This window comes from Pan paniscus, chromosome 2 (assembly GCF_029289425.2).
Source record: "Pan paniscus chromosome 2, NHGRI_mPanPan1-v2.0_pri, whole genome shotgun sequence".
In the NCBI taxonomy this organism is placed as follows: Eukaryota; Metazoa; Chordata; class Mammalia; order Primates; family Hominidae; genus Pan; species Pan paniscus.
The window spans coordinates 58316175-58339111 of NC_085926.1; the positions used below are offsets into that span (position 1 = coordinate 58316175).

General features: G+C 46.0%; 1 protein-coding gene across 27 annotated transcripts in view; it reads left to right on the plus strand.

Moving 5' to 3' along the window:
* The window catches only part of PXK (PX domain containing serine/threonine kinase like), a 96061-nt gene that overhangs the window by 15109 nt on the left and 58015 nt on the right, over window positions 1-22937 (plus strand). For 24 of the 27 annotated variants that reach the window (XM_055110073.2, XM_055110075.2, XM_055110080.2 and 21 more), the window contains exon 2: window positions 17957-18007. The exons of the other annotated variants lie outside the window; for them this stretch is intronic. In XM_055110073.2, the coding sequence (XP_054966048.1) occupies window positions 17957-18007 (51 nt within the window). The remainder of the gene's footprint in view (window positions 1-17956; window positions 18008-22937) is intronic. 27 annotated transcript variants of the gene reach the window in all.

Here is a 22937-nt window from a genome sequence, read left to right on the forward strand (position 1 = left end):
CTCACTCTGTTGCCCAGGCTGGAGTGCAGTGGTGTGAAGTCGGCTCACCGCAACCTTCACCTCCCGGGTTCAAGTGATTTTCCTGCCTCCCAAGTAGCTGGGACTACAGGCGCGTGGGACCATGCCCGGCTAATTTTTGTGTTTTTTTCAGTAGAGGTGGGGTTTTGCTATGTTGGCCAGGCTGGTCTTGAACTCTGACCTCAAGTCATCCACCTACCTCTGCCTTCCAAAGTGCTGGGATTACAGGTGTGAGCTGCCGTGCCCAGCTGACTAGTGAACTTTGAATGAAAGAGGTAAGAGTTGGCAGCCATCCCTAAGCTGATCTGTTGTCAGGGCCTACAGAGTGGTGGACCTGATTGATGGCTCCACTAAGCATTGGTTGAAAGAGGACAAGCTAGTGGTCTCCTTCTGAACCACAGAACCAGACAATGATTTGTGTGACCATTTTCTCAGTTCTTCCATTCTGGCTGCATAGGGATGGAGTTAATTCACTACATACGACAGAGGCCTTAGGGCAGTGCTGTCCAATGGAAGTATAATGCTAGCCACATATGTAACTTTACATTTTCTAGTAGCCACGTTAAAAAAAGTAAAAAGAAACAGGTGAAATTAATTTAAATAATATATTTAACCCAATATATCCAAAATATTATAATTTCAACATGGAATCATTATAAAAATTATTACTATGTTAGGTGCAGTGACTAATGCCTGTAATCTCAGCACTTTGGCAGGTTGAGGAGGGAGGATTGCTTGAGGCCGGGAGATCGAGACCAGCCTAAGCAATATAGCAAGATCTAGTCTCTACAAAACTTAAAAAAAAAAAAAAAAGTCAGGTGTGGTGGCATACCTGTAGTCTCAGCTACTCAGGAGGTTGAGTAGAAGAATCCCTTGAGCCCAGGCAGTGGAGGCTGCAGTGAGCTATGATTGCACCACTGCACTCCAGCCTAGGTAACAGAGTGAGACCCTGTCTGTACTTTTTTTTAATTAATATGTTTTGCATTCCTCTTGTCATAAAAGTATTTGAAATCTGGTGTGTATTTTACAATTACAGCATATCTCAATTGGGACTAGCCACATATCAGGTGCTCAGTAGCCACATATTGCTTGTGGCTACTAGGCAGCAGAGATACAGACATTAAAAATATTTGCCAGGCATGGTAGCTCATGCTTGTAGCCCCAGTTACTAGGGAGGCTGAGGTGGGAGGATCACTTGAGCCCAGGAGTTCAAGGCTGCAGTGAGCTATGATTGTACCACTGCACTCCAGCCTGGGCGACAGAGCCAGACCCCATCTCCAAAAGAAATTAAAAATAAAATCCCAAATGTGTTGTTATGGAAAGAGATCCATGTTATATTAAGTGAGAGAAAAAGCAAGTCATAACACACTATGTTTAGTATGCTTTCATTCTCATAAATATCTTTTTTTTTTTTTTTTTTGAGACGGAGTCTCACTGTGTCGCCCAGGCTGGAGTGCAGTGATGTGATCTTGGCTCACTGCAACCTCTGCCTCCCCGGTTCAAGCGATTCTCCTGCCTCAGCCTCCTGAGTAGCTGGGATTACAGGCTCCTGCCACCACGCCTGGCTAATTTTTGTATTTTTAGTAGAGACGGGGTTTCACCATGTTGGCCAGGCTGGTCTCGAACTCCTGACCTCAAATGATCTACCCTCCTCGGCTTCCCAAAGAGCTGGGATTACAGGCATGAGCCACAGCACCTGGCCACATTTTCATAAATATCTGTGTTTATACCTGCAAATAAACAGTCTGTAACTGCACACTATCCAGTATTGTAGCCACTAGGCTAATAAAATTAAGCTAAAAATTCAGTCCCTTCATCACCCTATCCACATTCCAAGAGCTCAGTAGTCCCTTGTGCATAGTGGCTACCATATTGGATATCAAGCCTTAGGTCACTGCTTTCTTCAAACTGCTGAACTGGTTGAGAAAGACTGAGCTTAACAGATAGAACCTGCTAGCCCTGCAGCCATTGGGGTTTTGTGACTACTGAGTCCCAGAGCCTCTGTGGTTTTTAAGAGTAACACACAGGAAGGAAGCTCACTGAGGTGCAACCGTTATTAGTACCTTGGGGAGTTTAACAGGAGCACAGTGTGGAAGCAAAACAGCTTTGTGGAGGACCCTGTTCCGTTTTTGTACAACTGAAATTAACTACTATTCAAATTGCTGAGGATCACATAAACCTGATGTCCACTTTAGGCATGTTCTTATAAAAATATTCCTTTCGACTGCTTCTTAACTGCCTAATGTACATTATGGGGCTTGCTTAACATTTTGGAGAAAAAATAGTTTCTTACTTGTACACAACTTCTAGGTGGTGCTCACATTACATTCAGCTCCAGCAGTTTGTGTCCATGTAGTAGGAGGTAGGCTGCAAAGTATAGGGGTATTAAAACCAGGTGGTTGTGGTATTCTGAGAGCCCTATTGCTATAGTAACTCATATTCTCCAGGCCCGGGTTCTTGTCCTTACTCTGCCCTTCACCCTGTCAGCTTCCCCCTGACTTGATAGACTGGTTCTGCCTGCCCAGCTGCACTCTGTTCATCAAAATGAGACCTTGGAGCATGTGAAAGTATTGTGTCCAAGGGCATAGAAGGTAGGAACCGCTGTGCCCCTGGGTCAGACTGGCCTGGGGTGGAGTCTATTCTCATCACATACTAGTGGTGCGCCCTTGTTTAAGGCATCTACCCTCTCTGAGCTTCAGGGTTTTTGTTGTATAAGAGATGTAGTGACGCCTCCCTTCAGACATTGTTGGGAGATGGAGTAAACTGAGGGCTAGAAGGCAGAGAGTAAGTGCCCCATAAGCAGAGCAGTTATACCTCCCTCTCTGAAGATATGTGTCTGCATGGCATGTGTACTGTGGTCACTTCCACAGTTGGTTATGAAATTGGAGCTAGTGTCTCAGGATGACACAGCAACATTCTCAGAGTAGGAAGGATAGATTTATGTGTACGTTATCCTAAGTGATGGTGACCATTATTAAAACCAGTAGGGACTTCTAGCTTGACTTCAGCCTATAGTTTCAAGCTTCTCTCCCACTAAATGCTTTAGCAGCCCTGTTACAAGTAGAAGAGCTCCTTTACTTTACTTTCATCTTCTGTTTTCCCAGTCTCCCCAGCACAGAAAGTACTGATGAGTAGTAAAATGACCAAAAGCTCCCTTGTCAAAGGAAAAAAGGTGCATTTATCATTGATAACATACCAGGCTCTTACCCAAGCTCAGATGATCTCAATCTTTATTACTCAGGATTCCTTATTTAATTTATTTTATTTTTCCAAGAAAGGGTCTCACTCTATCGCCCAGGCTGGAGTGCAGTGGTGCAATCACGGCTCACGGCAGCCTCCATCTCCCTGGGCTTAAATGATCCTTCTTGGGCTTCAGTGATCCACCCGCCTCAGCCCCCCAAATAGCTGAGACTACAGGTGTGCGCCACCACAGCTAGCTATTTGTGTGTGTGTGTGTGTGTGTGTGTGTGTGTGTGTGTGTGTATTTTTTGTAGAGACAGGGTTTCACCATGTTGCCCAGGCTGGTCTTGAACTCCTGGGCTCATGCAATCCACCTGCCTCATCCTCCCAAAGTGCTGAGATTACAGGTGTGAGCCACTGTGCCTGGCCAGGATTTCTTATTTTAAAGTATCATGTTTTAAATTACATGTGTAGCAAACTGAGAAACTTTTCCAAAAATTGTTTTTCCTGATTGTAAAAATAATTTATGCTCATTGAAGATAACCTGAAAAACATAGGAAAAAAAAAATAGCCAAAAGTGGGCATAGAATCTAGGACAACAGAGGCTGGAGTCATGGTACTCCTTCTTAGAAATCAGAGACTGATACAATTGTTTCTCATATTTAAAGAGAATGGCTGCTTTTTGTTTTTTCTGGGTGCTCTTCACAGTGCTGCCACCGTCTTCTATGCTTGCTGATTAGAGTCGTGATATACTCACCTGTAGACACTTTGTGTTTGCTATTTTCTTAGCAGGGAAGAAAACAGTTACAAAGCTGGCCATTGTGCTGGCTGCTCTAAATATACTGTCTTCTTTCATATTCACCACGACTCTGAAGGTGTGATTTAGCAGATGAGGAAACTGAAGCACAGAGAAGTTAGGCTGCAAAGCTAATAAGCAGTCGTTGGGCTTCGTTCCAGATCTCTGTGACTGGAAAGCTTGTGCCCTCCCCTGCTGGGGACTTGTGGCTGTGCTATGGAGGAGGGATGGCACATTGTGGCTGATCATGACACAGTGACCAGCTCCTCCTTCAGGTTCCAGAAGGGCTCCCAGGGGGCCTGTCTTTGAGGCAGTGGAAAAGGGGGAAGGTAGAGGAGACATGGCCCAGGAGGGAGCGCTTCAGTCTCCAGCAGGTACTCAGGTCAGTGCCAGTGAAGGGCGTGAGGGATGAGGAGCTGGCCACCTCAGATACCAGAGCCCAAAGAAAAAGCATCATTTCCAGCGGATCCGAGTTTCTATGTTGTTGTCTATTCTAGCCTACTAAACATGTAGTGGGTAGTTCTCTGAGATCATGTTCACTTCATCCATTTGTAGAGTTTTAGGACATTGTGAGGATTATTGAACAAGTGAAAGTTATATTTCATTTTTAATTACTATTTAATTAAGCTTCAGATTTTTAAAGTTTGGTATTTTTTTCTTTACTTTGATGTAAGATGGAATTACTGGGTTTCCATTTTAGCAAAGTATGTAATTTGCGTGGGTGTCATTTAAGGGTCATTGTACTATAGAATGCTGCAGGAAGTGGCTATTTAAAAAGCCGTATCCATTCTGTAGTCATGTTTGAGGTCAAAAGGATTTTGGAGTGCTTCTTTGCAGTGTTTTTCTTCTCTGGAACATCAGTTGTCTTTGAAGTCGGTGTGGAGACCAGCTCTCCTGGTAGGGCAGGAGACCATCCCACAGCGGAGAGTGTAGACTTCAAAAGGCCCGGAGAAGGGAGAAGAGAAGCATGCATGATCATGACGCTCATCTCACTGCAGGGATCAAAGCGTGTTTGCAATGTGTGCTTCATCTCTTCTTTTGCTAAAGTTAAAGCACATGATTCTATGAATTAGATTTTTTTTTTTGAGACAGAGTCTTGCTCTGTCACCCAGGCTGGAGTGCAGTGGTGCGATCTCGGCTCACTGCAAGCTCCGCCTCCTGGGTTCACGCCGTTCTCCTGCCTCAGCCTCCCGAATAGCTGGGACTACAGGCGCCCGCCACCACGCCCGGCTAATTTTTTGTATTTTTTAGTAGAGACAGGGTTTCACCGTGTTAGCCAGAATGGTCTTGATCTCCTGACCTCGTGATCCGCCCGCCTCGGCCTCCCAAAGTGCTGGGATTACAGACGTGAGCCACTGTGCCCGGTCTCTATGAATTAGATTTTTAAACAAAATTTATTTCATGTGGCTGAAAAGAAGATGCGTTTGGCTTTATTCATCTGCCAAAATTTAGGTTAATACAGTAATGATTCTTCAGATGCCTTTAAAAACCCTTAACATTTTCATTTGTTTTGGGGCAGTTTTTGCATATTATTAGATTGCAGAAAAATTGAAACAAAACAAAGGTAGGTTCTAGCACTGAAAATCTGCAGATGAAACAACAGTAAATAATGACTACTTAGCAGAGCAAGGAGTAATCACTAATTCTAAGTGAAATATTAAGGACTGTAAGCGGCCAGGCAGGTGGCCAGTGAGCTAAGCAGAAGTCCTGCAAGCTGAATTCTATGAGAATTTCCTCAGAAACCTTGCTGTCCTCTAGGATGATGTGGACTGCTGCCTATGGCTGCAGCTGTTGTGCTGTGTGACACTGTGATTTTGAATAGGTAGAACAGCGAAAAGAGGGGCATAAGTAAGGGATATTTAGGATATAAACAGTCTGACTGGGTAGAGGAGGGTTTGCATGGGAAGAAAGGGTTAGGACAGTTTGGTCAGGTGGTAGAAGAATTTGGAAGCTAGGCTGAGGAATTTGGATTTACCCTGTGAGCCAGTGGGAGCCATGGAAGGTCCTGGAGCAGAGAAGTAGCGTGGTGGTAGATTCCAGCCAGGTCACTTGTTTTCAGCATTCTTTTCAGGCCTTCCTATGAAGAGAAAGTGCCAGGGGAGAAGTGAGTTTCGGAGTGAACCCAGAGGGGTGGTGTGACTGATGGGCGCTGGAGACAAACAGGCCTGCCTCCTCTCCCAGATCCACCACTTTCTAGTCAAGGCATCTATCCTTCAGAGACTCATTTCCTCCAGCAGAGGGAAATAGTTCTTTCTTGCTCCCTTTAAACGGCATTGGCAGATAGTGTGAGTGGTGCCTATGGGAGCCACCACTACAGAGCCCAGTGTGAGGGATTTCTAGAGGCTCAGGTTAGATACCAACTGTACCCCCAAAAAGACAGATGAGCTGAGTCCTTAAGAGGAGGTGGGGAGATATGGGTGAGAGTAGAAGAGATTATGTATGAGGTTTGGTTGGTGGTTGCGTCATCTGTCGCCTTCCACTCGTGCAAGGTTTTTTATTTTTGTGGTGTGGAGCTGCTTCCTAATTTTTTTTTTTTTTTTTTTTTTTTGAGACTGAGTCTCTCACTCTGTCGCAGGCTGGAGTGCAGTGGCCTGATCTCAGCTCACTGCAACCTCCACCTCCCAGGTTCAAGCGATTCTCCTGCCTCAGCCTCCTGAGTAGCTGGGATTACAGGCGCCCACCATCGTGCCTGGCTAATTTTTTTGTATCTTCAGTAGAGATGGGGGTTTCATCATGTTGGCCAGGTTGGTCTCGAACTCCTGACCTTGTGAATCGCCCACCTCGGCCTCCCAAAGTGCTGGGATTACAAGCATGAGCCACCGCGCCTGGCCCGATTTCTTTAAGAGGTTTAGAACAATGGTTCTCACCCCTGGCTGCACATTAGTATCAACTGAGGAACATTTAAGACCTGCTGGCCAGGTGTGGTGGCAGTGGCTCGCGCTTGTAATCCCAACACTTTTGGAGACTGAGGCAGGTGGGATCACCTGAGGTCAGGAGTTCGAGACCATCCTGGCCAACATGGTAAAATCCCGTCTCTACTAAAATTGCAAAAATTAGCCAAGCATAGTGGTGTGCGCCTGTAGTCGCAGCTACTTGGGAGGCTGAGGCACGAGAATCGCTTGAACCTGGGAGACAGAGGCAGAGGTTACAGTGAGCCAAGATTGTGAATTTTACTCCAGCCTGGGCAACAAAGTGAGACTCTGTCTCAAAGAAAAGGAAAAAAAAAAAAAAAGAGAGAAAAAACAGAAGACCTGCTAATGCCTGTGCCCAGGCCAGACAAATTAAATCAGAATCTGTGAGGGCACAAGTGTAGGTATCTTTTCAAGTTCTCTAGGTGATTCTAGAATGCAGCAGGGTTGAGATGCTCTGCCTTAGGGGTAGAGAGATGGGAACACTGACAGGTTCTGCAAAACATCTCTGAACAGCTGCTGGTGTCTTTTTCTGTACTTCAAGTTTCACGGCACATCTGATAGCTGTGCCGAAAGGGAAGAGAGAATTACGTGGGCTAGGCTGGTTTGAAGGTTTGCATAAGTTTTGGCTTGAGCGACTTAACACGTTTATTTCAAAGTAATTTGTGTTTGTAGCCTCACTAAAGTAATTTGGGGCCAGAAAGGTTCAAAATACGTTTTCCTACTTCGTTTTCCTAAAATTTCACCAAACCGAGGTACCTTTGAGTACCTGCTACTGTGCAGTGAAATCCCACATACCCTTTCAGAAACTCAGGAAAACAAATTGCAAGTGGGGATGCTTACTTGGAAAATGGCACGGCCAGTGTTGGGAGCATTAATCAATTCCAAAGGTGTGGGAATAACAGCCCCCACCTCTGCACCCTCAGGTAAGAGTCAGTGGGTCTACATCATTGGGGTGAACCAGCTCAGTCCATGGACTAGTGAGGACTCCCCCCTTTCCAAATTGCAGAAAGAGCCTGGCCTCAGGACTTCCCCGGGTTGCCAGCTATGTCTGGCAGGTTGGAGGGTCTTGGGAGTCAGCAGGACTTGGGTTCCAGTTCCCAGCCAGCTGCATCCTAGCTATGCCACCTTGGATAGCTCATTCGATCTTGCTGAGCTGAGATCTACCACCTAGGGTGGCTGTGAGGATTAATGAGAAGTATTGGGTTAGGGGCTTAGCAAAATTCCCAGCACATGATCAGTACTGGTTTTAAGTTAATTATCTCTTTTCCTCCCTCACTTAAGTCAGAAATCACGTGGTCCTGGTGCAAGTGCATTTCCAGTTTGAAAAACTTCAGCACCAGACCTCAGTGATTTGCCAGAATGCCCACATGGTAGGACTTGACACAGCAGCCTCCCTGGCATGCCAAGATAGGGGGTGTTGTGTCAAAAGGAGGGGCAGAAAGGAGTGGGCCCTTTGGGGAAGTGGCAGCAGATGGCAGGGTTTGGTGGCAGGCTGAAATCCATCTGACTCAGGTCTGCCCTGCAGGGCTGTTTGCTCTCCTTTCCATGCCTGATGGGCCTTGGTGCTTTATCTTCTCTTTTATGCACTCTGTCGATCCTGTTCCACATCGGAGAGGGCAGTAAAGATGGGAATGATTCATTGGAGAATCCCAGGCTGCTGACTCCAGCTCAGGAGGTGGAGGCCTGACTTCAAATGTCGAGTTTCTGCTGGTCTCCAGGGCTCTCTTCTCTTTACTTTAATAAGAGCTACAGCCTGGTTGCAAGCAGTAGGCAGCTGTGTTTTTTTTTTCTTTTTTTTGAGACGGAGTCTTGCTCTGTTGCCAAGGCTGGAGTGCAGTGGTGCAATCTCGGCTCACCACAACCTCCGCCTCCTGGGTTCAAGTGATCCTCCTGCCTAAGCCTCCCATGTAGCTGGGACTACAGATGCGTACCTCCATGCCCGGCTAATTTTTGTATTTTTAGTAGAGACGGAGTTTCACTATGTTGGCCAGGCTGGTCTTGAATGCCTGACCTTGTGATCCACCTTCCTCAGCCTCCAAAGTGCTGGGATTAGAGGCGTGAGCCACTGCGCCCAGCCTCTTTTTTTTTTTTTGTTCACAGCATTGGAAACTTGAGGTGAAAACATTTCCCTTTTGATTAGGCTGGTTGGTATATCGAGCAATCTAGAAAACTTCAGGCTGGGCGCGGTGGCTCACACCTGTAATCCCAGCACTTTGGGAGGCTGAGGCAGGCAGATCATGAGGGCAAGAGATGGAGACCATTCTGGCCAACATGGTGAAACCCCATCTCTACTAAAAATACAAAAATTAGCCGGGTGTGGCGGCACACGCCTGTAGTCCCAGCTACGTGGGAGGCTGAGGCAGGAGAATCATTTGAACCTGGGAGGCAGAGGTTGCAGTGAGCCGAGATTGTGCGACTGCACTCCAGCCTGGGCAACAGAGCGAGACTCTGTCTCAAAAAAAAAAAACAAAAACTAAGACATAAACACACACATTAGCCTAGGCCTACACAGTATCAAGATCATCAGTATGACTGTCTTCCACTTCCACATCCTGTCCCACTGGAAGGTCTTCTGGGGCAATAACACACATGGAGCTCTCCTATGATAGCAATGCCTTCTGGATACCTCCTGAAGGACCTGTCTGAGGCTGTTTTACAGTTACCTTTCATTTCTAAGTAGAAGGAGTATACTCTGAAATAACTATAAAAAGCAGTAGGTTTATTTACACCACGATACTACAAACACATGAGTAATCCATTGCGCTATAATGTTAAGACATCTGTGATGTCACTAGGCAATAGAAATGTTTTTAGCTCCATTATAATCTTATTACACCTTGGCCAGGCGTTGTGGCTGACACCTATATGTAATCCTAGCACTTTGGGAGGCCAAGGTGGGCGGATCACTTTGAGGTAAGGAGTTACAGACCAGCCTGGCAAACATGGTGAAACCCCATCTCTACTAAAAATACAAAAATTAGCCTGGCTTGGTGGTGGGCACCTGTAATCCCAGCTACTTGGGAAGCTGAGGCAGGAGAATTATATGAACCCGGGAAGCAGAGGTTGCAGTGAAGTGAGATCATGCCACTGCATGCCACTGCATGTCACTCCAGCCTGGGTGACAAAGTGAGACTCTGTCTCAAAAAAAAAAAAAAAAAAAAACCAAGAAAGAAAACCTAATCTTACTGGACCATCATGATATTTGTGGTCTGTTGTGACTGAAATGTCATTATGCAGTGCATAACTATATATACTTTGTGGAATAATTGAATCAAGCCAATGAACATATTATCACTTCATGTAGTTATCATTTCTTTGTGGTGAGAACATTTAAAATCCACTGTTTTAGTCATTTTGAAATATGCATTATTATTGACTACAATCACCATGGTGTGCAGTAGATCACCACAGCATATTCTTCGTGTCTTACTAGAAACCTTCCACCAGCATCATCTCTTTCTTGGTCTACTCCCACTGCCACCCTGTGGTAACTACCATCCTACTCTACTTCTGGAGGCTCATTCTTAATGTTCCTTTACAGGGGAAATACAATGGGTATGGGTGGTGCCTTGGGGCTACCAGTAACTAAGCACACCCTGTAGGTAGACATGCACATGCTACAAATGGTGTTGCATGTAGGATAGCAGTGGGCCACGGTCCAGGGCAGGTGACAGCAGAAGTAACGCCCACTCCATCCTGTATCCCAAGCCTCCATGGGCTGGTGTGACCTCTTCTACTCACCTGATCCCCAGTTTCTCAACCTTGGTACTTTGACATTTGGGGTCAGATGGCTCTTTGTTGTGGGGGTCTCCTGTGCATTACAGGACATTTAGCAGCATTCCTGGCCACTACCTATTAGGTAGCACTCCTGTCCCCTGTGACAACCTAAAATGTTTCCAGACATTACCAGATGTCTGCTGAGCAGAATCACCCCCGCTTTTAAGAACACTGACCTAAACATAGAGTGTCTTGGCAGAAACATTAACTAGGATATCATTTTGGGATGTCACAGCCTGACATCAGGACGCAGGCATTGTCTTGCTGCTACTGCTTCCCATATGCCAAATGCTTTCCCCAAACATTATTGCGTGTTTTATAGCCAAGTTTATTTTTTTAATCTAAATTATATCTATACACAGGAAAGGAATGGAATGCAGTACCTTTTTCGTCAGAATGCACTTTTCTGTTGAGAATCATTTCCCCAACATGAACAAAGCACGGGTTTGGAACGTGATAGGTGCTTAGTCCATGCTCACAATTGGCAGCAACATCTTCATAAAAACACATGTCCAAACTTTAAACTCAAAGCTATGTAGTTTATATGTGTTTATATAAAGGAGACCAGCAAATGCTTACTTAGTAGCTTCTAAGTGCCCAACATTGAGCTGGAATTTTAAACATTAAAATTATTCCTCTGATGGCCAGGCGCAGTGGCTCACGCCTGGAATCCTAGCACTTTGGGAGGGCGAGGTGGGCAGATCATGAGGTCAGGAGATCGAGACCATCCTGGCCAACATGGTGAAACCCCCTCTCTACTGAAAATACAAAAATTAGCCAGGCATGGTGGTGCGTGCCTGTAAATCCCAGCTACTCGGGAGGCTGAGGTGGGAGAATCGCTTGAACTAAGGAGTCAGAGGTTGCAGTGAGCCGAGATCGCGCCACTGCACTCCAGCCTGGCCACAGAGTGAGACTCTGTCTCAAAAAAAAAAAAAAAAAAAGAAAAAAAATTATTCCTCTGATACATGAAGCAATCGATGCGCAAAGTGATTTTTGTGATTTAACATTTTTTTCCCTCTAGACATAAAAAAAACATGTTTATGTGTAGTTGTTTGGAGTTACCCAATTATACATGCCAATTTACATTTCTATAAGAATGTAAAAGCCAAGAAAATGTGTCAGTAAAACGAACCTAAGATGACAAGAACATTTAAATGCTAAAGGACTGATCTCCAAATGTAAGACTGTCAGTTGTTTTTAGCATTTTATCTTTATGTATTCAGAAATAATTGCATTAGCATATTGCTTAAGAGATTTGCCTGAGGCTGGGCATGGTAGCTCATGCCTGTAATCCCAGCACTTTGGGAGGCTGAGACAGAAGAATTGCTGGAGGCCAGGAGTTCGAGACCAACCTGAGCAACATACTGAGACCCCGTTTCTACAAAAAATTTAAAAATTAGCTGGAGATGGTGGAGCGCACCTGTAGTCCCAGCCACTTAGGAGGCTGAGGTGGGAGGACTGCTTGAGCCCAGGAGGTCGAGGCTGCATGCCATTGTACTCTAGCGTGGATGACAGAGTAACACCTTATCTTTAAAAAAAGTAAAAGAGAGAGAGAGATTTGTCACACTACACAAGTCAGTTTTGAAATGTTTTATAACCCCATATAAAACCATGCCAAGTACATAATAATTGAGCGGATATTGTTGAACGTTGAATGTACCATCCTTAACATAATCCAGGAGAGGCAGAAGTTCCTGCTTATTTGGAATTTATCAGTCTTTGCCAAATAAACAGCATATAAATGAATGATAGTGTAATACGATCAATTTTAAAATGTAGTTACCAAGTTAACATCTCATTTGGCTTTATTTTCTAAATAACCTATTTAAATCAGTGGAATCAATTCAGTAGAAAGGATTTGTTGAGTAGTGACCGTGAGTAATGCCTATATGATACCACTCAAAGTTAGTAAAACAGGCTGGGCGCAGTGGCTCATACCTGTAATCCCAGCTCCAGGCCGGGCACAGTGGCTCATACCTGTAATCCCACCTGTAATCCCAGGGTGGGCAGATCACTTGAGTCCAGGAGTTTGAGACCAGCCTGGGCAACATGGTGAAACACCGTCTCTACAAAAAATACAAAAATTAGCCGAGGGTGGTGGTGCATGCCTGTGGTCCCAGCTACTTGGGAGGTTGAGGCAGGAGGATTGCTTGAACCCAGGAGGTGGAGGTTACAGTGAGCTGAGATTGCACCATTGCACTCCAACCTAGGCAACAAAGTGAGACCCCGACTGAAAAAAAAAAAAAAAAGTTAATAAAACAGTTCTGAATATTTGAGGAAACAATAACATTCTTTATGATTTAATTTATACTTTCATCATAATGTCCTGTGTGTATAAACTGGAGGCTGCTCTAGGTCTGTGTTTCATGCTTGCTTAATAATTATTACCTGGGGAAGCTATTAAAACTTCTCATTTTGGCCGGGCGTGGTGGTTCATGCCTGTAATCCTGGCACTTTGGGAGGCTGAGGTGGGCGGATCACCTGAGGTCAGGAGTTAGAGACCAGCCAGGCCAAGGTGGCGAAACCTCGTCTCTACTAAAAATACAAAAATTAGCCAGAATGTTGGCGCGCACCTGTAATCCCAGCTACTCGAGAGGCTGAGGCAGGAGAATCACTTGAACCCGGGAGGCGGAGGTTGTAGTGAGCTGAGATTGTACCACTGCACTCCAGCCTGGGTGACAGAGCAAGACTCTGTCTCAAAAAAAAAAAAAAAAAAAAAAAAATGGAGAGAGATCCCATATACCCTTTACTCAATTTTCTCCAATGGTAACATCTTGCAAACCTATAGTACAATATTATAACCAGGATATTGACAGTGATACAGTCACGATAGAGAACACTTCCATTATTACGAGCATTCCTCACTTTGCCCTTCTGTAGCTACACTGCTTCCCTCTGATGCCCATCTCACTACCACAGCCTTAACTCCAGGTAACCATTAATCTGTTCTCCATCTCTATAATTTTGTCACTTCAAGAATGTTATATAAATAGAATTGTACAGTATATAACCTTTCAAGATTGCTTTTTTTTCCACTCAGCGTGATTCTCTGGAGATCCATCCAAGTTATTGTGTATATTAATAGTTCATTTCTTTTTTTGCTTGAGTAGTGTTTCATGGTATGGATATAGCAGAATTTAACCACCTATTGAAGGACATCTGTCTTGTTTCCACTTTGAGGCTTTTACTGATAAAGCTGCTATGAACATTTGTGTATAAATTCTTATGTGAATATAAGTTTTCATTTCTTTGGAATAAATGTCTAGGAATACAGTTGCTAGGTTGTATAGTAGTTGCATATATAGTTTTTAAAGAAACTTCCAAACTGTTCTGGAGTAGTTATACCATTTTATAGTCCCATCTGCAATGTATGAGTGATCCAGTTTTTTTGTATCCTAGCCAGGATTTGGTGTTATTACTGTTTTTTATTTAAGCCATTCTGATAGGTGTATAGTGGCCTTAATTTGCATTTCCCTGAGGGCTAGTAATGTTGAATATATTTTCATGTATGCCATCTGTATATCCTCTTCAGTGAAATGTATTCTTATTATTTGCCCATTTTCTAATTGGATTTTTAAAAAATGTTTGTTCTTTCATAGAAAAATGTTTTTAATTTTGATGAAGTCCAATTTTTCCCTTACATAGATCATGCTTTTGCTGTCAAGAACTTGTTGCCTAAACCTGGATCCCAGATTTTTCTCTCCTATTTTTTTTCCTAAAAGTCTTACAGTTTTACATTTTACATTTAAGTACATAATTTATTTTGGTAGTACAATGTGTGAATACAATGCCTGAATCTTAGGTTGAGGTTCATTTCATTGCTGAGTGTCCAATTGCTCTGACACGTGAAAGTAATACAACACATGAATGTTAGGTTGAGGTTCATTTCATTGCTGAGTGTCCAATTGCTCTGGCACCATTTGTTGAAAAGGCTATCATTCTTCTATTGAATTGCCTTTGCACTTTCATAAAAAATTTAATTAGGCATACTTATATGGAATTATTTCTGGGTTCTCTGTTGTCTTCCAGTGACGTATATGTTTATGCCTCCACCAACACTACACAGTCTTGATTACTGTACTGATGTAATAGTCTTGACATCAGGTAGACTGAGTCCTCATACTTTATTTATTTAGAGACAAGGTCTTGCTCTCTTGCCCAGGCTGGAGTGCAGTGGCATGATCTTGGCTCACTGCAGCTTCAGCCTCCCAGGCTCAAGCAATTCTCCTTCCTCAGCTTCCTGAGTAGCTGGGACTACAAGTGCGTACCACCGTGCCTGGCTAATTAATTTTTTTATATTTTGTAGAGGTGGAGTTTCACCGTGTTGCCCAGGTTGGTTGAACTCCTGAGCTCAAGTGATCCTCCCGCCTTGGCCTCCCCAAATGCTCAGATTATAGTCATGAGCTGCTGACTTGGCCCCATCTACATTTTAGAATAATCTTGACTATATTTGGAAAAAAAACTTTTAATAGGATTTGTTTTAAACATGTATATCAATTTAGGGATAATTGAAATCTTTATTTCTATTCGTTTATTCAGAGCTTTGATTTCCGTTATCAGTGGTTTGTAGTTTTCGACATACAAGTACTGTGCATGTTTTAGATTTCCCTCCAAGTATTTTTTTTTGAGTAATTGTAAATGGTATTATATTTCTAATTTATACCTATATATGTTCATTTCTAGTATATAGATACACAATTGATATTTGTATACTTGTATTCTGTGGCCTTGTTGAACTCAATTAATTAATCAATGACTGGGTCTCTCTCTTTTGCCAAGGCTGGAGTGCGGGTGCCAACATGGCTCATGGCAGTCATGACCTTCCGGGCTCAAGCATTCCCTCTGCCTCCTGAGTAGCTGGGACTACAGGCATGTACCACCATGCCTGGCTAATTTTTTTATTTTTGTAGAGACGAGGTCTTGCTGTTTTGCCTGGGCTAGTCTTAAACTCCTGGACTCAAGCAGTCCTCCCACCTCAGCCTGCTAAAGTGCTGAGATTACAGGCATGAGCCGCTGAGTCTGGCCTAAGAATTTATTAATTCCAGTTTTTTTGTAGATCCCTTGGGATTTTCTACATAGACTATCATGTTGCCTAAAAATAGGAACAGTTTTATTTCTTCCTTTTGATCTATATGCCGTTTATTTCTTTTCCTGTTTTTATTACACTGGCTAGATCTTCCAGTAGTTTGTTGAGTAGGAGAACACACTGCCTTGCCTTGTTCCTGATCTTAGGGGAAAATATTGAGTCTTCCACCATTAAGTATGTCAGCTGTAGGTTTTTTGTAGAACTTTTTCATCAACTTAAGGAAGTGTCCTCTATTCCTATTTTTCTAAAATTTTTTATCATGAAAGGATGTTGAGTTTTGCCAGATGCTTTTTCTGCATCATTTGATACGATCACATGATTTTTCTTGATTAGTCTGTTAATATGGCAGATTACATCGATCAGTTTCTGAATGGTGAACCAGCCTTGAGTCCCTAGAATGAGACCCACTTGGTCATGGTATATAATTCTTTTTATAAATTGCTGAATTCAATTTACTAATATTTTGGTAAGGATTTTTGAGCCTATGTTTGTGAATGGTATTGATCTGTAGTTCTCTTTTTTGTACTGTCTTTGGTTTTGGGACCTGGGTAATACTAGCTTCATCAAGTGAATTGGGAAGTGTTCCTTCCTCTTCTGTGTTTTAGAAGAGTTTGTAGAGAATTGGTGTTGATTCTTCTTAAGACACTTAGTAGAATTCTCCAGTGAAACCATTGGGCCTTGATACATATTTGGCGGGGGAAGGGGAGCGGAGTTTTTTAGTTATGAATTTAATTATAAATCATTATAGGCTGGGCGCGGTGGCTCACGCCTGTAATCCCAGCACTTTGGGAGGCCGAGGTGGGCGGATTACTTGAGGTCAGGAGTTCGAGACCAGCTGGGCCAATATGGTGAAACCCCATCTCCGCTAAAAACACAAAAATTAGCCGGGAACAGTGGCAGGCACCTGTAATCCCAGCTACTCAGGAGGCTGAGGCAGGAGAATTGCTTGAACCCAGGAGGCGGAAGTGGCAGTGAGCTGAGATCGTGCCACTGCACTCCAGCCTGGGTGACAGAGTGAGACTCGGTCTCAAAAAAAAAAAAATCATTATGAAGATCAAATTATGTATTTCATATTGAGTGAGTTGTGGTATTTAGTGTTCCTGAGGAAGTGGTCCATTTCATCTAAGTTGTCAAATTGATATATGTAGAATCGTTCACAGCATTCCCTTATCCATTTGATATCTGCACAGTCTGTAGTGGTATCCTAATTCATTCTTGATATTAATAATACATGTCTTATCTTTATTTTGTCCATTTTTTTCAATTTTATTGGTCTTTTCAAATAATCAGCTTTTTATTTCTTGACTTTATTTCTTTGTTTTCAATTTTATTGATTTCTGCTCTTTATTTTTCCTTCTTCTGCTTGCTTTGAGTTTATTATGCTCTTCTTTTTCTAGGTTCTTGAGGTGAAGTTTAGGTTATTGATTTGATAGTTTTTCTCTTTTCTAATATAAGCATTTAGTGCTTAAATTTCCCTCTCAGTGCTGTGTTAGCTGACGTGTCCCACAAATTTTGATATGCTGTATTTTCTTTCAGTTCAATGTATGTAATTTTTAATTTCCCTTGAGATTTTGTCTTTAAAACATGGATTATTTAGAACTGTGTTGTTTAGTTTCCAACTGTTGTGGAGATTTTCCTGTTACCAATCTTACTGATTTCTAGTTTGTATGATTTTGGTTCTTTTAAATATTTTGAGATTTATGGCTCAGGATATGATCTGTATTGGTCTATGGTACGCATGATGACTTGGAAAGAATGTGTATTCTGCTGTTACTGGATGGAGTGCTCTATAAATGCTAATTAAATCCTGTTGGCTGATGGTATTGTTAAGTTCTTCTATATCCTAGTTGGTGTTCTGTTTAGTTGTTCTGTCAATTCCTGACAGAGGAGTATTGAAGTCTTCAACTATAATTTTGGATTTGTCTGTCACTTCTTTCAGTTTTATCAGTTTTTTGCCTCACATATTTTACAGCTCTGTTGTTTGATGCATATACATTTAGGATTGCTATGTCTTCCTGGTAGATTACCCTTTTGTTTTTATGTAATGTCCCTTTCTCTCTGTCTCTGGTAATTTTCCTTGCTCTGAAGTCTACTTTATCTGATTTTTTAAAACTTATTTTTGATTCCCTGATTTGGGAATCAAACTCAGTTTTATAACTGAGGTTATTCTTCCCTTCTCTTTTTAAGGAATATATTATTCGAGTGCAAAGAGGAATTTCTGTGGAAAACAGCTGGCAGGTAAGCATCTTTTTTTTTTTTTTTTTTTTTGTCAATTAGAAAAATATTTAAGACTTTCTTTTGTTAGCAAAGAAGTTGCTACTGCCTCTCCCCTCTCCCCTCTCCCCTCTCCCCTCTCCCCTCCCCCCTCTCCCCTCTCCCCTCTCCCCTCTTTCCACGGTCTCCCTCTGATGCCGAGCCGAAGCTGGACGGTACTGCTGCCATCTCAGCTCACTGCAACCTCCCTGCCCGATTCTCCTGCCTCAGCCTGCCGAGTGCCTGCGATTGCAGGCGTGCGCCGCCACGCCTGACTGGTTTTCGTATTTTTTTGGTGGAGACGGGGTTTCGATGTGTCGGCTGGGCTGGTCTCCAGCTCCTAACTGCGAGTGATCCGCCAGCCTCGGCCTCCCGAGGTGCCGGGATTGCAGACGGAGTCTCGTTAACTCAGTGCTCAATGGCGCCCAGGCTGGAGCGCAGTGGCGTGATCTCGGCTCGCTACAACCACCTCCCAGCCGCCTGCCTTGGCCTCCCTAAGTGCCGAGATTGCAGCCTCTGCCTGGCAGCCACCCCGTCTGGGAAGTGAGGAGCGTCTCCGCCTGACTGCCCATCGTCTGGGATGTGAGGAGCCCCTCTGCCTGGCTGCCCAGTCTGGAAAGTGAGGAGCGTCTCTGCCCGGCCGCCATCCCATCTAGGAAGTGAGGAGCGCCTCTTCCCGGCCGCCATCACATCTGGGAAGTGAGGAGCGTCTCTGCCCGGCCGCCCATCGTCTGAGATGTGGGGAGCACCTCTGCCCTGCCACCCCGTCCGGGATGTGAGGAGTGTCTCTGCCCGGCCGCCCTGTCTGAGAAGTGAGGAGACCCTCTGCCTGGCAACCGCCCCGTCTGAGAAGTGAGGAGCCCCTCCGCCCGGCAGCCACCCCGTCTGAGAAGTGAGGAGCGTCCTCCCTCCTCGTCTGGGAGGGAGGTGGGGGGGGTCAGCCCCCCACCCGGCCAGCCGCCCCGTCCGGGAGGTGAGGGGCACCTCTGCCCGGCCGCCCCTACCGGGAAGTGAGGAGCCCCTCTGCCCGGCCAGCCGCCTCGTCTGGGAGGGAGGTGGGGGGGTCAGCCCCCCGCCTGGCCAGCCGCCCCATCCGGGAGGCGAGGGGTGCCTCTGCCCGGCCGCCCCTACTGGGAAGTGAGGAGCCCCTCTGCCCGGCCAGCTGCCCCGTCCGGGAGGGAGGTGGGGGGGTCAGCCCCCCTCCTGGCCAGCCGCCCCATCCGGGAGGGAGGTGGGGGGATCAGCCCCCCGGCCAGCCGCCCCGTCCGGGAGGGAGGTGGGGGGATCAGCCCCCTGCCCGGCCAGCCGCCCTGTCCAGGAGGTGGGGGGGGCGCCTCTGCCCGGCTGCCCCTACTGGGAAGTGAGGAGCCCCTCTGCCCGGCCAGCCGCTCTGTCTGGGAGGGAGGTGGGGGGGTCAGCCCCCGGCCCGGCCAGCCGCCCCGTCCGGGAGGGAGGTGGGGGGATTAGCCCCCCGCCTGGCCAGCCGCCCCATCCGGGAGGTGAGGGGCGCCTCTGCCCGGCCGCCCCTTCTGGGAAGTGAGGAGCCCCTCTGCCCGGCCAGCCGCTCTGTCTGGGAGGGAGGTGGGGGGGTCAGCCCCCGGCCCGGCCAGCCGCCCCGTCCGGGAGGGAGGTGGGGGGGTTAGCCCCCCGCCTGGCCAGCCGCCCCATCCGGGAGGTGAGGGGCGCCTCTGCCCGGCCGCCCCTTCTGGGAAGTGAGGAGCCCCTCTGCCCGGCCAGCCGCCCCGTCCGGGAGGGAGGTGGGGGGGTCAGCCCCCCGCCCGGCCAGCCGCCCCGTCCGGGAGGGAGGTGGGGGGGTCAGCCCCCCGCCCGGCCAGCCGCCCCGTCCGGGAGGGAGGTGGGGGGGTCAGCCCCCCGCCCGGCCAGCCGCCCCGTCCGGGAGGGAGGTGGGGGGATCACCCCCCGCCCGGCCAGCCGCCCTGTCCGGGAGGTGAGGGGCGCCTCTGCCCGGCCGCCCCTACCGGGAAGTGAGGAGCCCCTCTGCCCGGCCAGCCGCCCCCTCCGGGAGGGAGGTGGGGGGGTCAGCCCCCCGCCGGGCCAGCCGCCCCGTCGGGGAAGTGAGGGGCGCCTCTGCCTGGCCGCCCCTACTGGGAAGTGAGGAGCCCCTCCGCCTGGCCAGCCGCCCTGTCCAGGAGGGAGGTGGGGGGTCAGCCCCCCGCCCGGCCAGCCGCCCCGTCCGGGAGGGAGGTGGGGGGGGTCAGCCCCCCGCCCGGCCAGCCGCCCCGTCCGGGAGGTGAGGGGCGCTTCTGCCCGGCCGCCCCTACTGGGAAGTGAGGAGCTCCTCTGCCCGGCCACCACCCCATCTGGGAGGTGTACTCAACAGCTCATTGAGAACGGGCCATGAAGACAATGGCGGTTTTGTGGAATAGAAAGGGGGGAAAGGTGGGGAAAAGATTGAGAAATCGGATGGTTGCTGTGTCTGTGTAGAAAGAGGTAGACATGGGAGACTTTTCATTTTGTTCTGTACTAAGAAAAATTCTTCTGCCTTGGGATCCTGTTGATCTGTGACCTTACCCCCAACCCTGTGCTCTCTGAAACATGTGCTGTATCCACTCAGGGTTGAATGGATTAAGGGCGGTGCAAGATGTGCTTTGTTAAACAGATGCTTGAAGGCAGCATGTTCGTTAAGAGTCATCACCACTCCTTAATCTCAAGTACCCAGGGACGCAAACACTGCGGAAGGCCGCAGGGTCCTCTGCCTAGGAAAACCAGAGAACTTTGTTCACTTGTTTATCTGCTGACCTTCCCTCCACTATTGTCCTATGACCCTGCCAAATCCCCCTCTGCGAGAAACACCCAAGAATGATCAATAAAAAAGAAAAAGAAAAAAAAAAAAAAAAAGAAAAATATTTAAATGCGTGACTAAAACCCTGACTTGGGGCCTCTGAAAGTCTGGAAAAATCAGAACATGCATAAATATAAATCATGTTTCTTTTAGCTATAAACTTTTAGCTTTAAGACAAGTATGATAAGAGTCTTTCCTGTCCCCAGTTGTTTGGTTAAATTGTGTGTGATTGATATTACTATGGAGGGTATCTAGGAATTTGTTCCCCAGCTCAACCCAGGGCAAATAGTGTATGCAAATTACTTGTTTTCTTTCTAGAAATTCACACCTTCTCCCCTGTAGCTATGGTTTGAGTTCAGTCTACCAGGTAGAAAGGTGAGATTGAGTCTTGGTTATTGTACAGTTTGGGCCACTACATTTTATGGATCTCAGGTCCACTCATGGGCAGCTTCTGGTGCTAGCTCCCTCATTGTCTCTAGGGGAGGGTCTTCTTGGGGCCCCAGGCTCTGCTTTCTTCAGTGGTGGCCTCAGAGAGAAAAGAATTCCTGGACAGATCGAGAGGTCCTTCCCATCTGAGTTGACTTACAGAGGGTGGCTGAATTCTGCATAGGGGCCCTTTCTTTCCTGTTTTAGTAATTATAATTACCACCTCCACCTCCCCGCAACCCTTCTTCTCTCCCAAAAATCTTACCTTCTCCTTCACAGCCCAGCTCAAACTTTAACCTTCTACCTTAAGCAGCCTCTTACACACAGTTGTCCACACTTGGTCTTTTCTTTGCCTGAAATTTCAAACTACTGTTTGTTTGAATAATTATTATATTTAACATCTATTGAGCATGTATTAAGTGTTCACTGGTTTAAACACATTAATTCACTTAACCTTTTAAAAATGTCCTATGTGGTAGTATTGTCCTCATTTTACATTTGTGAAGTAAGTAACTGTCTAAGGTCACAGTTAGATCATTGGCAGAATAGAGTTGGAATTTGCTCATTCTCTGTGGTTAACCACTCTACGATCTTTTGCTTCTTGACTGTTATCAGGGATGACCTTATATTTAACTTTTTGATGTATATTTGGCAAACAGGGCCAACAGCAGTGTCCTACCAGAAAGATCAACCCTTGGTGCAGTTTTCTAGATCCATTGCATTAGAAACCCAGGAGGACTCAACAAAAATGTAGACTCTTGGGCCCCATCCTAGACCTACTGATCAGATTTTCAATGGGTGGGGTTGTAGGGGCAGAGAGGTGTGATACCTTTCTTCACCCATGGTAATGGTTGTGGCCAACACTCCTATAACAGAAGACAGATTAATAAGGGAAAAGCATAACAAATTTATTTAATAAAAGTTTTTTTTTTTTTTTTTTAGACGGAGTCTTGCTCTGTCGCCCAGGCTGCAGTGCAGTGGCACGATCTACGCTCACTGCAAACTCCGCCTCCTGGGTTCACGCCATTCTCCTGCCTTAGCCTCCCGAGTAGCTGGGACTACAGGCACCCGCCACCAGGCCCAGCTAATTTTTTTGTATTTTTAGTAGAGACAGGGTTTCACTGTGTTAGCCAGGATGTTCTCGATGTCCTGACCTCGTGATCCGCCTGCCTCGGCCTCCCAAAGTGTTGGGATTACAGGTGTGAGCCACTGCGCCTGACCAATCAAAGTTTTATGTGACACAGGAACTTTCAGAAATGAAGACCCAAAGACCCGGGGAAAACTGTCCATTTTTATGCTTGATTTGATGAAGAATGGATAGCCATGTAGAATGTGATTGAACAAACAATTTCTTTATGTTTTTATTTTTATTTTTTTGAGATAGGGTTTTGCTCTGTGGCCCAGACTGGAGTGCAGTGGTGTGATCACAGCTCACTTCAGCCTCGACCTCCTGGGCTCAAGTGATCCTCCCACTTCAGCCTCCTGAGTAGCTGGAACTATAGGCAGGTGCCACTATGCCCAACTAATTTTTGTGTATTTTTTATAGAGATGGGGTTTGGCCATGTTGCCCAGGCTGGTCTGGAACTCCTGAGCTCAAGCAATCCTCCTGCCTTAGCCTCCCAAAGTGCTGGGATTGTAGGCATGAGCCACCATGCCTGGCCTTGTCTGTTCTTCTTTTTTTAATTT